Below are 19,091 nucleotides of genomic sequence, written 5' to 3'. Positions count from 1 at the left end.
GGAGCATAAATTGACTAATGTAACAAAAATGCAGCTGAACTGCGTCGAAACAGCTTCACGATAAAGGCGAAGATGGGGTTTGTCGAACTTCAAACAAACACGATAGTAGTGCTTAGCAGACGCGAAGATAAGCTTCATAGGCCTTGGCCGGTTTGATTGCGTCTTGTTGCGACAAATGTGAAGAGTGATTTATGTGACTCAATGAGAACTTGGGAGAAATCACCTTGAACTGGATGCTCAATTGCGACAACAACACAAAAGGAGAAAGTAAGACAAGCATGGCCAGGACTGCCCGATAATACTCTTAAGATAGCAGGTACTAGACAGTGCGCTGTGGTCCTGAACGATATATGGAACGACGTGGGACACTTGATATTGACCGTTTCCACGATTTGGGAAGAAAATGCTGCAGCCACTTGAAGGAAACGGAACCTAACATTTTCTTGCACATGGTTCAGTGCACATACCATATTATGTTCGGTTTATTTTAGATTCCCCCCTTGGAAGAAAATCGAAAAATATATCAGCTTCAATAAATTTCGTCATACTTCACAACGATGATGAACTTCTATTTCAGCTCTAGCTGATGAAAGAGATTGAATGCTTGGTAAGTAATCTTACAGAATTTGATTGTATTCTAACAAGTCACCATGACCATCTGTACGAATGCGAAAGATGCGCAGAAGACACATGTTAATCGGAAGTAAACACTGAATCGACATTGATTAATCGGGAGGTACCTGCGGATAGCGGACGAATAATTACGGGGACCCTACGAGATACGCCATGAAGTCTAGATTGATGAATGGATGTGATGAACCACACTTGTCAATATTGAAGGAAAAGAGTGGTGAAAGCCGATGGATGCTATGGAAAGAGTCTTTCGAGGCACACTACTTGATGAGGAAACCTGACCCTGGCCTTACCACTCGCTTGCCTGGAAAAGTTCTGTAAAGGGCGAAAGGGGAAAGACAGAAAAGCAATGAATGAAAGAAGTAGCGGGTGCAGGAGAAAGATGAGGGGCAAGCGGAAGGCAAAGGATGCGAGGAGAATACAGGAGGTGGCAGTCTGCTTGAAGGAGACAAAAGACTCAAGCCCGAAACCAGCAAAGCCATTAACGCCTCTGAAGAAAGTTGACGGGAGCACACGAGCAATTCGAACGATCAGACTGTACTAATAACTAAGCGGAATGGGCTGGCTCATAAACAAGCTGCGAGAATACAATCCCTAGTTGGTACTCACAAGCTGATACATAGAAAAAGGAAACTTCCTCGCCGTCAGAAGGACTGGAACATGTGAGTTGTGACTGGTCCATACTGATTTACCCGAGTTTCAGGGCGGACTGTCTAAGCTACACGATAGATGATTCTGCAATATCTCAAGCTACCTAACCAACAAACAAATATAAAAGGGACTGACCCATACGGACCAAGCGTACTTCAAGTTGATCATACCCTGCTATCGATCTCCAAATGACAGAATGTCAGTGTAAGGAGTTAATTTGTCCGGAAGAGCGCTGCCCACAAATTCGAGACGCCAGTTTTTGGCTTAGAGCAAGGGCTTATGACGGATGAAGACAGGAATATTCATACTACTACATATGAATAGAATCCTATGGTGCACCAAAACGAAAATTAAAAAATAATACGCTCAAATGTCGAGAGGGCCGGCAGCTCTGCTTGTTCAGCATCTGAGACATCATAAGGGTGTGGAACCGAGTCTCTTTTTCTGATTTAGAAGTAGGTTATTGAGACAGCAGGTATGCTGAGAATGCTTGATTCAATGGGCTATTTTCACACTATGTTAGATCGGGTATGAGTCCATGGAAAGCTTCACACTCCCAGCTTTGTTTTGATGCTCTCACAATTGCTGATCTACTTTGATATGCACAAGTACCTAGCAAGCTTCTTGTGATTGATACCTGCTTTCTCTCTCAAAGATTTGATTCTTTTGCATTGTTGAATCACAGAATATACCACATTGACACGAAGCAGTATGGCCTCCGCACCTCACCACAATTGGGAGCGGAGAAGCCTGAGGCTGGGAGAGCGTGAGCTGATTTCGGAAAGTGAATATAAAATGTTCAGACCCAGGCTGTTCTTCATTAATATATAGTCATTCCAAACCTCCCCGAATCTTCTTCCAATTTATCTTAACCCTTTTCAACAGAGAAATCACAAAATAAGTTCAAAACTTAAAAGCTTATAGGCTCACCTACCGAGTTAGTCTCTCCCCAAAATTGTGGACAGAGCTTCAAAGACTCTGACTAAGTTTGTAAACTAGTGGCAGAGATTATACGCTCCTCAGAACAAGATTTGATGATATCATCATTATCCATCTTCTCTTTACATCTCCCTGACCCAGAAGGCAAAATCGTAGCTCAGATCCTGGACCCTATAAAGACCGACAAGCTTGAAACATTTCACTATTTTCCATCCCTGATCAAGGAGCTACAAATCAAGATATGGGAAATTCGCTTTTCCTCCTCCACGAAGAGTCGAAGTACGACCCAATCGCTTCTGCCGCCAAAAGGAGCCTCACTGCACTTCATGTAAATGCAGAGCCAAGCACACGGCTCCTTTGCCCATAACACTGTATGTCAATCAGCAAAGTCGAGAGGAGACACTCAGACACTATCGACTTGTTTGGATGACGCCAGAAACACAAGGCACTTTCAACGGCAAAGTAAAACCTCTTTGCTTCGATCCATCACGCGACTTTTTGTACACAGACATTTTCGACATGATGTGTTGTACTCGTTCTGATTGGATGGCTCCATTGATCGCCAATCGATTCCTGAAGAGAGATTGCTTCAAAGATGTGAGAGTGTTGGAGGTTCGCTCTTGGCAATGGCATCATGATATCGGCGAATCTCTAAAAACGCCATATTGCGTTGCATTAGAAGTCTTCACACAACTTGAGGAAATACGCCTCATGCTACATCATCCATCGCAATACCTTCCAAAGTTCTGTGCAGATTGTAGAAGCAGGCATGGAGGGAGGCCGTGGACAAAATCTATGGAAAAGAAAAGTATAGATGCGATGACCGCATTTTTTCAGCGCATTCATGATGATACCGCCGTCGGTGAACAGCTCGCTGAGTGGGGATTTCAGTCACATACTAAACATGAGATTGCGGAAGTCAAGATTCCTAAAGTTGTTGTTGTTCCATGGACTAGACGATGTTAAGTGGGCTATGCGCTAGTCGAAAGTTAGGTGCACTTCTGGCTCCTCTTCATGGAGCGCTACCAAAGTGATACGGGGCTGACAATTAAAATTGCGCTTAGCGGGTTCGGATAGTGCGATGAGTTTATAGCAGAATAACGTTGAATTTTTACATCATCTCTTTACATGTGCAGATGCTTTCTTGTTGAGGCGCTTGAAGATTTTACCAATATCAAGAGACCTTTCGTATTTTCATGGCAACATTTTCCCAGGCTTCCCCTTCCCTTACTCTTCCTGCTCCGCCATGAACCCCAAACACTCTTACAGCCTTTGGCATCCACCATTTTCTCGTCGCGTTAATCTTTCTCGTATCTCGAGAAAAATTCACAACGCCAAATCTTTGCTTTACAGCTTTTAATTCGGAGATTTCGAGCCTAGTCACCCTTGGTTTCCCTACAAAGTTCATCGTAGTGATATCGACCTGTGCATCTTTTGGTGGGTTCCTTGAGTATCTCATCAATAGATCCCGTGAATTACGAGCGAAATTGGGCAGCCTGAGATGGATGTAATTGACAAATGGCGATGTTATATATGCCACGAACACCACTGGAACAGCTCCAGATAGTAGAACTTGGAATTATATTAGTTTCTGAGAGAAAAAAGGACTCGGTAGTCTTTGATGACATTGCTTCATTTAAATTCCGCAGAATTCGTAATCTTAGCATTAACTTACCAGCAGGTGCCACCCATTCAGGTTCATCCTCCGCATAGTAATGTGCTGGCGCTACAACTAGAGTAAAAAATACAAATATGAAAATAGTTGTAACTTTCAAGCAGCCAAGAAACACTGTTCTTCCAGTCCCAGAATGATAGATAAGTAGACGTTCGGGATATGCTATTTACAGTTAGTTTAAATAACACAAAGGGGCAGATGTACTGACCGGGCCTTTTGCTTGCATATTGTGGTGTTGGTACAGGTTGTGGTGTTGCTGCTCGTGGTATTTTATTTTTTGTAATCTGACTAGCGTATCTGAAACCAGCTGTTCGAAGACATGATAAGGGTCTCTGGATAGCCAGCCCTCTGGGCGCCGTTAATCGTGCGAGCAATGTTATCATTGCAATTGATCACGGGTATGGCGAGGGGAAAGAATGTCGTCAAGAAAATATATTTGGGAATGAAGTATCAATCAATCATTATTCTGCTTGTGGCCGAATAGCTGATCCAATGTCAAATCGAATCTCAATATCTGGCAGCTGTGTAATATTTCAAATATTGTTTAAATGGATACAGCATAGAAATAATTTGATACAATGGCCAAGCGCGTTTGACGCCACGGGCCGCGATATTTAGCCGCGGTTACATATCTCGGTATCATTGTAACAGATTACCGTTAGACTTTAGGAACGAATAGTATTTGCTCACACAACATTTGGGGAAGTATGATATTGCGGAGATATTGCAGATAAAAACAAGAGGCGCTCGCCTTTTCACTCGGTATAATGATTTCACAATACATCGGAACAATCGCTTTCTTGATTTGCAGCATCTTGAGTATCAACGTCACGGCATACACTCCCTTATCCGATGAGACATTCCATAGTCTCCCATCTGCAGACGCAGATTTTGACATACATAATGGGGCCATTCTTTCCCCGATTTTGATCCCTAGAGTCCCAGGAACCCCAGGAATCCAAACTGTTCAAAGACACTTCGTTGATTTCTTTACAACGCATCTTCCGGAATGGACAATTGAATTCCAAAACTCGACTTCGAAGACTCCCGTCACCGGTGACAAACAAGTACCATTTGTTAATATTATTATAACGCGCGATCCTCCTTGGGCGAAATCTGGAGATGTTGGAAGATTGGCCTTGGTTGCACATTACGATAGCAAACTCACCCCTACAGGATTTATTGGCGCAACTGACAGTGCAGCTCCGTGTGCGATGATTATGCACGCAGCTAGAAGCGTGGATCAGGCATTGACGAATAAATGGGAGGCTATGAAAACGGCGGGTGATATTGGTTTGGAGGAAGAAAAGGGTGTTCAAATACTTTTCCTCGACGGCGAAGAAGCATTCCTGAGCTGGACTAATGATGATTCTCTTTATGGCGCAAGGTGAGTGATTTTTTCCCAATCCGCACAAATCGCAAACTAACTCATTCAGGGCATTGGCGGAAACATGGGAAGCGACAGCTCATGCAGCTATGTCGAGTTACAAAAATCCATTGGACTCGATTAGCTTATTCCTTCTTCTTGATCTTCTTGGGCACGAAAATCCAAGCATTCCTTCATATTTCGAAACTACACATTGGGCATACAAAAGTCTTGCTACCATCGAAAATCGTTTACGATGGCTTGGGATAGCTCAAACAAAAGCCGAACAACATTTCCTTCCCGATGTCAGTCGGACTGCCTTTTCTGGTTTTGGTGGTGTACAGGATGATCATATACCTTTTATGGCCCGTGGTGTGGAAATTTTACACATGATACCTAACCCATTCCCGAGCGTTTGGCATCATATTGAGGATGACGGGGAGCATTTAGACATGCGTACAGTAGAGGATTGGGCCAAAATGCTAACAGCGTTTGTTGCTGAATGGATGGATCTGGAGGGACATTTTCCATCGAAGGCACAAGCGGAAGCAAAGCAGGCAAAGAGAGACACTACTTCTGATAGAAAGACTGAACTGTGAGTTGTTCATAGTCACTTTGTAGCTTCCAAAACTCGTATTAATTTTGCAGTAGTAATGAGACTTAGGGATGCCAACTGGATACATCGTTTCAGTCAAATGATGTCTGCTTATTCGAGTGGATTTTCTTGCTATTCCTGTCTCATTGTGCCGCGGAAAAGTGATATTAACTGAGATTTACAAAAGCTTCATGACATCGAAACTATGTTTTTGCTCAACACACATCCTATTTTACTTACCGTAAACAAAATGTAATAGGCAAGAACTAATTCTCTGGTCGTTGTTTGCCCACTTCGCCTTGTGTTATTACTGCATTTACTCATCTGCTTCATGATCTTTTCGAGTCTTTTGTATCATGCCATCTTGACTAACTCTCGCCGAACTCGAATTATGATGAAATTATAACTGGATGCAAATACTTTATTTCCAGTCACTGCCGTAATTCTCTCAGAGGTATCAGTCTTTCACTGGAACGAGCCAATCAACACCAGACTCAGCACGAACAAGTTTCGAATCAGACCAATTGTTGAATTCTAGACTTTGTCAAGCAGGGCGATTGGCTTTGTTACTGGTTACCAGAAATCTGTCCACAAAGAACCGTCAAAATTCAGAATTTTAACGCAGCTCGATGAAGCTACAGAGAAGTATCACGAGTGGCATACGAAACTAAGATGACTCTAGGGCCGGTAAAAATAACCCTGGACCAGGGAACATCTACGATACAGCATATGAGGCTGTTTGATGTCAATGGCCTAATGTGACATTAAAAATAGGTAATTAATGAAAGCGACTAAGGATATTGTGTCTCTCTTGAGTAACTTCTTACATTACCCTCGCCTTTGAGAACCGATCTGTACCATCGCCTACCTCAAAGGATCAGGGCACACTTCACTCTCGAGGGAATCCCATCGGTTTAGTATGCTTTCCCTTAAAGTTTTCATTCTTTTCCGAACGTTTAGGCTCCTCTTAAGCATTGAAGCATGAAGGAGGAAGTTATAAGGGGAGAAATCGCAGTACCGACAAGAATTCATGGTATCAAAATTATTGTGCAGATGCACATGGGAGCAGAAATATTGGCATAAGTACCGAGGGATAGGCCAGATGGTCATGAGTTCGATGTGTGCAAGTTTCTCTTGATATCTGGAGTAGCTACTTGGAGGGTGGGATCACGTTTCAGATTGGCACCCGCCGAGGCTGTAGCTCAGGTGTTGGAATCATGTATGTCCATGATGCATAGAATACGGTGATGGCATCGCTGCTGTGTAGGTTCAGATTTGGGCACGGTTTTGATTTTCAGTCAGGATAGATACTTCAATCTTAGGCGTTGGACGGTTGACGTGATCTACTCTGGTTCAGCTTAAAACTCTCGGGCTTTAAAGTTCAACGGTTTCAATTTTTGCAGCACAGAATCGATATCTCATCCATTAATAATTATAGTTCTCACTACGCGGCTCACTCACAAGCATACTCAAGTTCAATTATAGGTCCAGAATGAAAACAATATATATAAGCTAAGTATGGCCTCAAAGAAATGACTGTCTCTACCTGGGATCAGTACTGAAAAGCTGTATTCAGCAGCAAGAAAATAATTCATGACATGAATTCCTGTCAAAATATGTACAACAAATTGTCAATACTCAAAAACACAAACTATCACTTATCCCGAAGCACCGGAAGTACAGGTAAGGCCCGTTGATTTATCAACATTTGCGCACAGAAAAGTGGCAGAACCAGATGCTGGAGCAACAGACCAAGATGAGAAATTAATATTACATGTTCCGCCCCTTGGGCAGTCCAGATTCGCTACATCTGGAGAATATTTTGAGCTTGTCGTTCCTTTAAAATTTGTGAAATGTACGTCTGTGACTGAGGCCGTGCTGGGACTGCTGGCACAATAAGTTGCGTCTTCGTTGTAGCAACTTTGGATTTGAGCTGCCCAATCACTGTTCTTTACTGTAACATCATTGAAGGTTACGTTGCTGACGATTGCTGATCCGTGTGAGCTTCCCCCAGGATACAGCTTGATGCCAACGGCTTTGGTAGAATTGACCATCGTTGCCCCAGTGACGTATATGTTTGTTACTGAATCGGTTGTGCCTGCTTTGTTTCCAAGAGAACCAACCGAGAGTCCATGTGATCCAGTACAAGTAATGGTATTCACAGTTGTGTAGTTTGCTCCAGGCTTAAAAGCTACACAATCATCTTGATTTGTAACTGTGATGTTGTTTAATGAAACAAATGTCGAGTCACCAACGTCGAATCCGTCTGTATTTTTTGGAGCCGTTGTCGATTTCGAAGCTGCTGTCATTGTCAAGTCAGAATATGCCGACATTTTCGAACCTCCAGTAACACTAAAGAAGACGTTGGGTGGATTCTTGACCCTGAGGTTCTTGATGGCGATATTGGAAGATGCCCCGGTTATGTAGTGTAATGTTGGGCGAGCATATGAAGAGTTGATAGCGAAATAATCGTATGCTGCTTGCCCATTTCCATCTATCACTCCGGTTCCAGTGACGGATTGAATAGTTGCTTTGTTGATGCCATTCATATAGAAAATAGCTCGTTTTCCATCCCAAAAGTTCAAATCGTCCGAGACTTTGAGTGTGCCTTCGATATTGAGGGTGCACCCAGCACACCCCTTGAAGTCGACAACACTATTTATTGCATACTGTACGCCCGGCCGGAATTGAATGACTCCGCCACTTCCACATGATGAGATGGCGGCAGCAATGGCTGGAACGTCATCGGTTCCGGAATTTCCAGCAGAAGCAGGAGTGCAAGTCGCACGTTTTGCAAGACTGACACCGTTCGCTTCGTTCCTCACTGCAGTTGGTGATGCATAGGCGGATAAGAAGAGCGATGTTGCTAAAGCCAAAAGCTCAAATTTGTGATGCATGGTTGCAGATGTAGTGGTAGAGATCGAACAACAAATTCGAAGAGCACAAATTTATATTCACGGCTGACTGTCTTGGATGGCTCAACGGGTACTTTCGTTCACTTAAATGAATTAATCTATGTGGAAACATTTGCTTGATGATTACAAAACAACCCCTCGAAGAAGAGGAAGGGAGTTGAAGGTATTGTCCATTTCTGGAGTATTTCCACGTATAGACATCTTATTCCTGTTACAATTTAGGAAAGGATCAACTCAACTTGTTTGTTTCGAGGCGTTTAAATCCTTCTGTTTCATACCCCTTCTCGCCCTTCACTACGAAGGTTGTAAGGGTAATTAATGTAAACCCCACTTATACTCGTAAAATCTTACTGTTTTATAGATTTTGCTGCTGCTTTGAGCGATTCGAATAGATATTGAGCTGTTCCCCCCCAATATTCAATCTTTGAAGCTTTTACTTGCTTTTTATCAATTCTGATAGTTTTTTAGTATTTGAGTTATTTGAAGTTTCTGATAAGTTCTAAATAGATTCTAGATAGAATTTCGAATTAAAATTCAATAAGAAATTAGAGATTTTAAATAAATTATAAATAAAACATGACTTTTATAATACTTCCACCACCTAGAATTCACCATATAATTTTTCAACCAGCAATATAATTCTATTGATTTAAGAGCTAGACATGGGGATATATTTAGGTGCATTTATATTATTTACCCTTCCAATCTCCGTATGTTCCTGCGATACGAAGGTTAAAAATGCTTTTGAACCTCCGTACGATCCGCAAAAACGTTGCGTAAATTGCAGGGTCATGAATTGAGCCTGAATACAGGACCGTCATGTGGCATGTGCGTGGTCACTATCGCCCCCTCAATATACCGAGAGCGACTTGTTCTCACCCTGATATTTAAATGAAGTACCGACGTGTGGATTCTCGAGATGTTTCCGTTACCACTCAAACGGAAATTGAGGATTGATTCCCCGCGAAATAAGCACATTGATGATATTTCCGTACCATTCCCTGCGAATATACCAGCGGATGTATCCATTTACAGTATTTTCGCCTGAGGGAATCAGAGAGGTAGATTTGAAATCTCAATTGGAGCGGTGAGGAGTTGAACGAGCTTCATTTCTTGGCTAGATCTAGGAAAACTAGATTATATATAAATAAGTACTGTTACTGTTGCATCTAGAGCACGCTTCTCAATTTTCATCAATCAACTTCACAGTTTGCTGTTAAAGTCTATCTTTGAAACCATGGCAGCTTTCAAATACATCCCTAGTTTCTTACTTGCCATTTTCTTGTTTGTCGGTTCCATAGATGCATCAGCAGTACTGCACAAAAGAGCCGGCCGAACTAGCCCACCGTCTGGATGCCTAACAGTGAGAGGGAGTGGTACTCTCTCCGGCGAATATAGCACAGTTGGGGCTGCTTTGACTGCGCTTGGGTCGTCGACTACTACTGCTTGCATATTCATATACAGTGGAACATACAACGAGCAATTGACGATCAGTTACGGAGGAAACCTCACTGTCTATGGATATACCACAAAGTAAAAGCCCTTTGACAATCTCGGGGGGCAAGCAACTAACTCGTGCCAGCACTGGGACATACAAAAGCAACACAGTAACAATTACGCATGGCATTAATTCCACAACTATTGGCCTCGATGCTAGCTCTACAGTTAATATCAGAAGCGCCAATTTCAAGGCCTATAATATCAACTTTGCAAATACCTATGGAGCCGGAGTTCAGGTTCGCTATTTTACTCAAGCTGCATTTTCTAGCAGTGAACAATTGACTAACATGACCATTCCTAGGCCGTTGCTGTAACCGCCAATGGAGACCAACAAGGATATTATGGATGCTCATTTACTGGCTACCAAGATACTTTGTATGCCAAAGCTGGCAAGCAATATTACTCAAATTGTTATATTGAAGGTAAGGTTTGATACTGGAAGAATACAGATGGAGATTGCTGACTATAAAAGGGGCTGTGGATTATATATTTGGAAATGCTGCTGCTTGGTTCGGTGAATGTATGTTATCTCGAACAATGCAACAATCAAATAGATGCCAGCAAAGTGTTCTAACCCATTTACAGGTACAATTGCTTCGAACGGAGGTGGTGCAATCACCGCAAGTTCCAGGACACTTGCCACTGATTCTTCTTGGTATATTATTGACAGTAGTACCGTAGGAAATTCCAACTCTTGCCCCGAAGAAATCTCTAAACTTTTGTAGATCACCCAAGCAGACGGATTCAGTCTGACAGGAAAGGTCTATCTCGGCCGACCATGGCGAGCGCTTGCTCGTGTAATCTTCCAGAACTCTGTATTGACAGACGTGGTTAACGCAGCGGGGTGGACTACACTTGCCGCTGATGCCACACCGTACGTTTCACCCCAAGTTTTATTCGATGGAAAATGCTGACATGAGTTAGAATATTTATGGAATATGCCAATACCGGAGCTGGCTCAAGCACATCTGCGAGAGTTTATGTGAGTAAAATAGACATATGAACGGATTTAGAAAATTATGCTTACTATTGATCTAGGAAACGGCTGCTACTGGAACAGTCAGCAAGACCACATTGTGGGGAAGTAACTGGGCTTCTTGGATTGATTCTTCATATTGAGTTGAAGTGTTGAGAAAGAAGGTTGAAATAATTGTTATCAATTAAATTATTCTCCGCGACTTAATCCGGATAACTTGTCCAATCTTGTTGCTCGTAATTATAAGATGCTTTGTACCTGGATCCTTTGCAATCACTTCTTCTCCAATTGACACACAACAACAATCATATCCATAGAAATGCTAACCCCTTTTCTCGTCTCCAGTACCGCTTTGTTGAACGCCAGTCTATAAGCTGTTCTTTCCCCAAGTGCTCTCTCCGAAACGACATATCCCAGATCTTCAAGGCCCATCAAATAATTGTCCGTTGTCATTTGTCTCAATATGTCATTACAAGGAAGGCGGAAATTGTCGACGACTTTCAGACCTTGTTGGTTACATATCTCTGCCAGATTGGAGATCCACCTGGCCGTCAAAAGAGGTTTGGTTAGCTATTTTCCTGACTGACTTGGTGGTTGATAGAATCAACGACTTACCCAAAATCTAGATCACTCTTCTTGCACATGTCTTGGAAACTATCTATAACTAGTTCCATATTCACTTTGGTGTGAATTCACTTGGGAATGGGCACTGAAAGATGCAGAATCCATCTCATCCCATTGAAGATATCCTCCCGGCTCTGATATTTCATACATGGATTAGTTTTCCAATCTTCTCACCCATCTTGTCGAAGTATGATATGATGTAATTACTCAGCATAGCAATAAGATTGTCAGCAACACTCCAGGGTGGTCCCCTTTTACAACAATTGTAAAAGCCCTAATATGAACAACATCGAATTTTCCCCTGAGGTGTTCTGGCAACGTTCCAAAAGCATCGAGAATCTCTAGCTTCATGTTCGAGGGGAGATATGCTTTTGCTGGAAAAAGCTCGCTGGATATGTCGAAACCATGAGTTGGACATTGGGAGAGACTTTCTGTGATAATTCTAGCAGCCAATCTCTGCATTCATAAAAGTTTAGCTTAGTGTTGGTATCCAGTTGACTTGTTGGCAAAATACTTACGCACTGCCAATTCCTACATCGGCAATGGAGAACATAATCCTCTCTTTGGGGAGCCGCCGGCACAAGAATTGACGGGTGAAGTAGCCATCCCAAGCGTATGTTCCACAGCAGATGTTGAATATGAAGTCTATTCAAGTCAGTAAAAAGCCGACTACCCTCGATTAGATCTAGGGAATAGCTACCGTGCCGAATCTCGAAATCCACGACTAAACATATAATCCTCCTGAACTTTGTTCTCACCCATCGTGATGTCGAAAGTTATGCTGGTGATTAGAGTACTATTCAATGGTGGCCTCTCAATGCAATCTTGTCTGTTCTGGTTGAGTCAAAGGAGCAGGAGGCTTCCACACTGCAGAGACAAACTTTGTTATTGTGCTATCTCATTAGCTTATAGTTCCTTGAGTGGGGTATCACCAGTATCCCTCATTCATGAGCATTCCTGCGTGTTATCAGACTCCAGTAATGCGTCTCGAGAAATTAGCTTACAGCTGTGGTGTACCGTGGTTTAATTGCTGTTTCGGGGACTGACCTCCGATCGATAATTTTCTATTCATGTCCTAGCTACTTCTATCGTATGAATCTGGAAACACTTGCAGGTGTGCTTGTTTAATGTATGATGCTTTGCTTGACTTGCTCAGTGCTTCCATCCTTCCAGGGAATGATTGGAAATAACACGCTATTTAGTATAAATCCTGACTATTTCCTGGTATAACTTCTTGAGAAATATATAATTACACGAGAAAGAACCCGGACGTGCGTAGCATCTGGTCAGGGGCTCCTGAGAGTCAACGCATTGAAGACGAAAGATCCTTGACGAATATTTGTGATTGCTCGATTATGACTGGTTCCACAGTATTACCAGGGGTGCTCTCTAACAGTTGGGAATGTAAGGGCTTCTTTCGATATAACGAAATGACTGAAGTTGATCTAGTAATAAGGACCTGGCGAACATAGAAGTTAGGGCGGGGGGACGTAATCTAATGCAGAATTGGGGGTTTGACCCCTGGGTATATTCTTATCCCCTTTTGCATATAACTATATATAGTGTGGTATCCGTCAATCATTATCTATACCCTAGAATATATCCTCGTAAAACAGGGATAGAACTAGATCAATTTGATAGAATAGAGCTACATCTCCATTCATAAGTTGTGGCCACTCTGACAGATACAGAAGGAGAGAAGCTTTCCCTCTTCCTTGAATCCACATTGCCCAGCTATAACCCCATAAAGCTGTACCACCATTAAGTGACCTGATCACTGTCAGACCCCGTTGATCCTGGAAATTCCCCACTTGCGGGGATTTGGGGGGCGCGGAGCAATCTTCCGTCGACAATTTCTTCATGCAATGTATTGTCCTGTACTTTTAGGGCTGTGCCGCATCGCTTCTATTACTTTGATGTTGCCAACTATTTACCTCACTCAACCGGAAATCTAGTCATGTGCGTGTACTAGGCCGGTCATTTCTGCGCATTTTTCTTAACTCGCGGCTAAGAGACCTTGTCGTGATGTTATTTCCAGAGCCCAAATCAATCTATTCAAGCCGTGTCATCGGTGAAAACATTAATGTCAAGGACTTCATGATTATGAAGACGAAAACCAAAGGCCGATATCAGTCAAAAATGTAGCGTCAGATTTTGGACTACAAATCTGTATAGTAGTCTACTCGGATGGGTCATACGCGGTTGAGATGAGAATTACGTCCTTTCCCGTTTTTTTGTAAAACCCGTTGACGACAATTCCTGGTTTCCTGAATTTCCATACACGTTTCCCACCCTCAAATTAAAACAGGCTAAACACCCATTGTGACGTTAGCAAACAATTTGAAATTGGACCCAGAGGATCGGTATCAAACCCTGGCATGATAATTATTGCAGTTTCTTGATTGGCTGCCATAATATTGCAGTTCATCGTAAGAGTCGTTATTTTTGCAAGTCCTATTGTTTTACGACTGCGACTGGCTCAAAAGAAATGTAGGCATTTGTACCCAGCTGCAAACCTTTGTAACGTTTGTTTGATAAATCTCGCATAGAGAGTCCCTTTTGGTAGCTTTCATTCACCCTCATAAGGGGCAGCGCCCTAATCATTGATATTCTCTCCTGGTCGAAGTCATTACTTTCGTCCGTGGACGGAAAACAATGATCCTGATGCAACCCACACTTCGCACAAGGTTCTTCTACAATTAAATACACTATACTACACCAATATGAATCTCTTTGGGCGGCAAGCGATAGAAGGTGCTCTTCCTCCACCACCTGGAGTGACTCCGAATTTTGACAACTCACCTAGCATTGCTAAATATAATGTTTCTTTGTCAGGCCGTCTGTGTACCGGTTGTCACTGTATTCGTAGTCATACGATTGTATACGAGAGTCTTTATACATCGAAAAACAACGGGAGATGACTGTAAGCTTTACAATCCTAAACCTCGAAAAACTTACTGATGTGAGAAGATTCTTGCATAGTGGCTTGGGTAAGTCATCTTAGCGACACATTTACTGAAGCTTCAAAAGGCTGATTGGGCATGCAGGTTGGCACCATTATATATTCTGGAATGGCATTATCCTGCAAGTTCTCAAGCAGAAGACACATACACAAATGACGCTAATAAACGATAGTGAACCAGTATGGCGCTGGAGTGCACCAATGGGATGTTCCAGCTACAGATATCAAAATGTTTGGAAAAGTGAGTTAAAGAAATACACGAAGTCAAACTGTATTGACGTCGCATGCAAAGTTAGTTTATGTGACTCAGATGTTGTACGGGCCGCAAGTCTTTGCGACCAAGGTCGCAATTCTACTTCTATTGTCTCGCATATTTGGCGTCAGCAATAAGATGTTGTGGGCGATACGAGTGCTGATCGGCTTGATGGCACTATACTATGTTCCTGCAACAGCAGCAAAGATATTCATATGCTGGCCGGTCGCCCATTTCTGGGATCCTCTAGCCAGGAAAGGCACTTGTCTTAACGAGAACTCGATATTCCTTGCTGATTGTGCCATGAGCATTATTAGTGATTTTACGATTTTGTTCCTACCAATACCACTGATTTGGGGATTGAAAACTCGTACAATGCGGAAGATTGGGGTCTCGATCGTGTTTGGAGCCGGCATTTTGTATGTATCTTCCGCAAATAGAAACGCAGTCTAACAACTTTCAACAGAGCCTGCACCGCAAGTGTTCTGCGTCTTTATGAAACACTACATCTTGGGGGTACTCTGGACAAGACTTATGGTCTAGTACCTATACTCCTCTGGAGGCAAGTGAGACTTCTTAAGGTATTACAGAGTATTGACTTACATACATACATAGTATTGCTGAGGTGAACATCGGCATTATCTGCGGCTGTTTGCCATTTCTCCCATCCTTCATTAAAATGACGTTCTTCAAGTCTCCAAGCCCGAACGATTCCACCGAAAACAGTAGTTATTATCGTCTGGAACGAATATCAAAACCAAAGCGCAACGTTGATAATTCTATCTTACGAACACAAACGAGAATGGACGATTCGGATGAGCGCTTAAACGTGGAACAATCTACACTTGCACAAGTTAATCAAGGCAACATATAGGAAAAGGGGCTGGGATAATGAAGGAGATAGAAATCGATCAAAGGATTTGATAGGTGACAGTAGTTTTCAAATTAAATATGTAGTAGTGTTCCTGACCAGTATGCTTGCTGTTGGTCTTTGGCTCTTGTCCCTATGCCGATCCTGATGTTTGGCCAGCAATATTGCAAAGCTTGGGACGGTTTTTCTGTCTTGTCTTTCCTGGCTGGTTTCTGTGTCGGTAGTCGAAAAGGATGCATAGCCTTCATCAAGATTATATTGCGTCCCTGTAAGGTTGAGAAATATACATGTCATATGATTGCAAATATCATATGCTCGGAGGCCATTCGTTGACACACGGTATGATGGTCAATTTCCATCTTGAACTCCAAGCCTTCCACGCTTCAGAAGGTCTATGAATCTTCCATTCTCTCGTCCATCAATTTCATCATTTCATCCTCTTCATCGACCTTCTTGCTATGACCATTACTCGTCCCATTACTTGGTCCCAGCCCTCGTTTCGCCAGTTCTTCCATAATATCATCTTTAGCAATCATCATCTTCTCCCCAAATATTTCTTTCCCCCTCCGTGCCACGCCCTCTAAACTCCTCATCCCAACTACCAAGAACCCTAACTCCTCCCTCTCAACATCAAACACCTCCCACCATTCATCTTCTGGCATTTTGATTCCCTCTTCCTTTGCTGCTAGGTATACTGCCGCCACTGCTAATGCGCATGGCTGATGTGTCAAGTATAGCATCTGCGGACTGAGCAACGCTGTGTTGAGATATTGTATGGTCTTCTTCGCAACCGCTTTGCCACTGCCATTTTTGTGTGCCGGTGAAAATATATCGAGAGTTTGGAGATATGTAATTGCGAGGGGATGGGGAAGAGCGACGTGTGTATTGAATCCCAGAGCATTCAAGACTTGGCCTTCAATGTTGAGGAGTCGTGTACGGTAGTTTATGTAGGCAGATTCGGAAAGATAGTACGACGAGGGATTATTTTCGGGCACGTAAGAATTTGCGAGAGTTGCGGATTGAGAGAGGAGATAAGCATATACATTCGTTATACTGCGAAAGGATCGAGGAGACGCGGATACTTTAGCAGTTAGGTAGAGGGTAGCTGCTGAGACATCCTGAGAACATGTTATTCTAAGAAATCAATGATAGACTTCCAATTCATCACGTACGCTATATTCATATTGCATCAAGTCATCCACAAGCCAATATCTGTAGAGAAGAACATTTGCTTGAGCTGTGATGTCTTGGGGAAGGCCAAGCAGAATGCCTGCGGCTTGCGTAAGTCGTGCGGTATAAAACCGGATGCTGTCTTGAAGTTCAGATGGAAGGCTGTTGTTTGAGGTATTTTGGTATAATTGTTGAGCTGTTTGCAAGAGGATTATAAGGTGTGACATGATTGCTGGTTGTAAACAAATGAGGAAATGTAGGTCGCGACGTGGTTGAGGTTTGGATGCTAGAAATTGTAGCCTTTTGCGCAAGGCTGCCATTTTTTCCCACAGCAGCCAATCTTCAACTCCAACACTGTGAAATAGCAAGCTTTGAACGAACGCTTTTACGACTTTTTATTGTTATTAATATCTATGAAATACCGCTGGTACCAGAGGAATCTTTATTATGTTATATACCAAATACAAACCCAACTCCCTTGCTGCCTAGATGCCAAGAGGGCAATTCTCACTATGTTAGGAGACTTCAGAAAACCCCCTCCGGTCCGAGATAAGTACCCATGATCTCAAGTCCTCGAACATTGTCCTTCGAAACCACCTCGTTGCCTGCTTTCAAAAATTGAAGAATGACATCGACTGCCCAATAAACAGTATTCTCAACTGTGTCATCGACAGTAGTTCTAACAAACACGCCGTCGACATTCTCCTTTCCGGCCTCTCTTAACAGCCAACCGAATGAATCTTCATAACCCTTCCAAACAACTTCTTCAAAGTATCCTTCTGACTTCCACATCTGTCCAGGACATCTTCCACCAGCTGGAAAGTCGATGTATGGGAACCTGCTCAATCTCCTCTCTTTAGCGACCTCCTTGCTAGTAGGCAAGAATAGTTTGATATCAAATTCTTGCATTAAAGCTGCCTTTGCCACGACCATCTTCTCCTTCGTTCTCATCATAGAATCTTCCTTCAATGCAGCTTCTTTCTCGAATTTTTGTCGTACGTTTTCTGATCGCCCTGCGCAACGGTCTTCGACCTCTGAGGATGCATCCAGCCATGTGCTTCTGTCGTCAGAAGGCAAAGTTTTGCTGAATAATAGAAATCCCTCAACAAATACCCATCCATAGTTATAGTCCGCAACAACATCGTTTCTCATATGATTACCTATTCCAACAGCTAAGCACTCTCTAACCCTTCTGCGCATGCTTTCGATCACCCCGGAATATTGCTCAATCAGTTTCTTCTTGTCTGCGTCATCTTTATATTGAACACAGATTTCTGACTCGGGAGTATTGGCCTGCGCAGCTTGAACCATTCGAAGTAGATTGCTAAAATTGACCGCTTCCATACAATCAGTATTTGGTCCGGTGATCTGTACATTTCTTCCCCATTCGTGCCAGTTCGGGCGTAGAAATAGACTGGGTTTTCGTTCTTTTGAGCAAGACTTTCTTTTACAAAACGTTTGTCGTTGGGAGTGCTGTTAAATTGGACCAATGGACAGTCAGCTTTCGGAATGAAGAAAGCGTCCTGATGGATTATGGTTGTAAAGGGATGTGTAGCTTTTGCATCGCCTAGCTTATTTTCCTTGGATATATGTGGAGATTTATTTTCTGTCGAGTGTTTTGTACTTGGAGAAGAGAAGATCTCTGAAATTAGTAATGCCAACGTTGTTTTGCCTGATGAGGTGCATCCTGAGATAGCTACAGTGAGCGCTTTGGGGGTAATTTGAATGACACTACATTCTTTTGTTGTTAGGTGTGGCTCTGGTGATTCAAGTCTCTCCAGTGCTTCAACAGAGTATAACATTTCTTTTTGCTGGCTAGGATGATAGAAAGAAGGGTTGGTGGTTGTGAATTCTTGAGACTCCATGGCTTGAAATCTTCAAATAAGACCAAATTTGTAACAACCTGAGATCAGTCTTACTCAAGGATAATTTTGGGACTATTCTGACTAGATGTAGGAAAG

The 19,091-nt window shown here is 42.7% G+C and overlaps 10 protein-coding genes across 10 annotated transcripts; 4 read left to right on the top strand and 6 right to left on the bottom strand.

Moving 5' to 3' along the window:
- Positions 1-2,464: 2,464 nt before the first annotated feature.
- On the top strand, positions 2,465-3,189 carry EAF02_000947 (uncharacterized protein; the record flags this gene model as incomplete). The annotated part of the gene is made up of 2 exons (XM_038896995.1): positions 2,465-2,551; positions 2,608-3,189. The coding sequence occupies 2 exons, from the start codon at positions 2,465-2,467 to the stop codon at positions 3,187-3,189; spliced, it is 669 nt and encodes a 222-aa protein (XP_038763854.1).
- Positions 3,190-3,397: 208 nt separating this feature from the next.
- On the bottom strand, positions 3,398-4,281 carry EAF02_000946 (uncharacterized protein; the record flags this gene model as incomplete). Its single annotated transcript, XM_038896994.1, has 3 exons — positions 3,398-3,795; positions 3,899-4,060; positions 4,107-4,281. 3 exons carry the CDS (start codon positions 4,279-4,281, stop codon positions 3,398-3,400), a joined length of 735 nt encoding a protein of 244 aa, XP_038763853.1.
- A 384-nt stretch (positions 4,282-4,665) lies between these two features.
- Positions 4,666-5,928, top strand: EAF02_000945 (uncharacterized protein; the record flags this gene model as incomplete). The annotated part of the gene is made up of 3 exons (XM_038896993.1): positions 4,666-5,285; positions 5,335-5,859; positions 5,913-5,928. The coding sequence occupies 3 exons, from the start codon at positions 4,666-4,668 to the stop codon at positions 5,926-5,928; spliced, it is 1,161 nt and encodes a 386-aa protein (XP_038763852.1).
- A 1,589-nt stretch (positions 5,929-7,517) lies between these two features.
- On the bottom strand, positions 7,518-8,756 carry EAF02_000944 (uncharacterized protein; the record flags this gene model as incomplete). The annotated part of the gene is made up of 1 exon (XM_038896992.1): positions 7,518-8,756. The coding sequence occupies one exon, from the start codon at positions 8,754-8,756 to the stop codon at positions 7,518-7,520; it is 1,239 nt and encodes a 412-aa protein (XP_038763851.1).
- Positions 8,757-10,011: 1,255 nt separating this feature from the next.
- Positions 10,012-11,393, top strand: EAF02_000943 (uncharacterized protein; the record flags this gene model as incomplete). The annotated part of the gene is made up of 8 exons (XM_038896991.1): positions 10,012-10,307; positions 10,357-10,510; positions 10,576-10,696; positions 10,747-10,794; positions 10,860-10,951; positions 11,000-11,148; positions 11,199-11,256; positions 11,313-11,393. The coding sequence occupies 8 exons, from the start codon at positions 10,012-10,014 to the stop codon at positions 11,391-11,393; spliced, it is 999 nt and encodes a 332-aa protein (XP_038763850.1).
- A 125-nt stretch (positions 11,394-11,518) lies between these two features.
- Positions 11,519-11,924, bottom strand: EAF02_000942 (uncharacterized protein; the record flags this gene model as incomplete). The annotated part of the gene is made up of 2 exons (XM_038896990.1): positions 11,519-11,794; positions 11,866-11,924. The coding sequence occupies 2 exons, from the start codon at positions 11,922-11,924 to the stop codon at positions 11,524-11,526; spliced, it is 330 nt and encodes a 109-aa protein (XP_038763849.1). The 3' UTR covers positions 11,519-11,523.
- A 157-nt stretch (positions 11,925-12,081) lies between these two features.
- EAF02_000941 (uncharacterized protein) lies at positions 12,082-12,636 on the bottom strand (the record flags this gene model as incomplete). Its single annotated transcript, XM_038896989.1, has 3 exons — positions 12,082-12,330; positions 12,393-12,519; positions 12,575-12,636. 3 exons carry the CDS (start codon positions 12,634-12,636, stop codon positions 12,082-12,084), a joined length of 438 nt encoding a protein of 145 aa, XP_038763848.1.
- A 1,961-nt stretch (positions 12,637-14,597) lies between these two features.
- EAF02_000940 (uncharacterized protein) lies at positions 14,598-15,963 on the top strand (the record flags this gene model as incomplete). Its single annotated transcript, XM_038896988.1, has 8 exons — positions 14,598-14,651; positions 14,710-14,797; positions 14,845-14,864; positions 14,922-14,958; positions 15,010-15,077; positions 15,129-15,508; positions 15,556-15,651; positions 15,705-15,963. The coding sequence occupies 8 exons, from the start codon at positions 14,598-14,600 to the stop codon at positions 15,961-15,963; spliced, it is 1,002 nt and encodes a 333-aa protein (XP_038763847.1).
- Positions 15,964-16,352: 389 nt separating this feature from the next.
- Positions 16,353-17,357, bottom strand: EAF02_000939 (uncharacterized protein; the record flags this gene model as incomplete). Its single annotated transcript, XM_038896987.1, has 2 exons — positions 16,353-17,078; positions 17,133-17,357. The coding sequence occupies 2 exons, from the start codon at positions 17,355-17,357 to the stop codon at positions 16,353-16,355; spliced, it is 951 nt and encodes a 316-aa protein (XP_038763846.1).
- Positions 17,358-17,655: 298 nt separating this feature from the next.
- On the bottom strand, positions 17,656-18,474 carry EAF02_000938 (uncharacterized protein; the record flags this gene model as incomplete). The annotated part of the gene is made up of 1 exon (XM_038896986.1): positions 17,656-18,474. One exon carries the CDS (start codon positions 18,472-18,474, stop codon positions 17,656-17,658), a length of 819 nt encoding a protein of 272 aa, XP_038763845.1.
- Positions 18,475-19,091: the final 617 nt, after the last annotated feature.

The sequence above is a fragment of the Botrytis sinoallii genome (genome assembly GCF_014898435.1).
Source record: "Botrytis sinoallii strain Bc 23 chromosome Unknown BSIN_001, whole genome shotgun sequence".
Taxonomy (NCBI): domain Eukaryota; kingdom Fungi; phylum Ascomycota; class Leotiomycetes; order Helotiales; family Sclerotiniaceae; genus Botrytis; species Botrytis sinoallii.
This window is presented reverse-complemented; position numbering and strand designations above follow the sequence as displayed.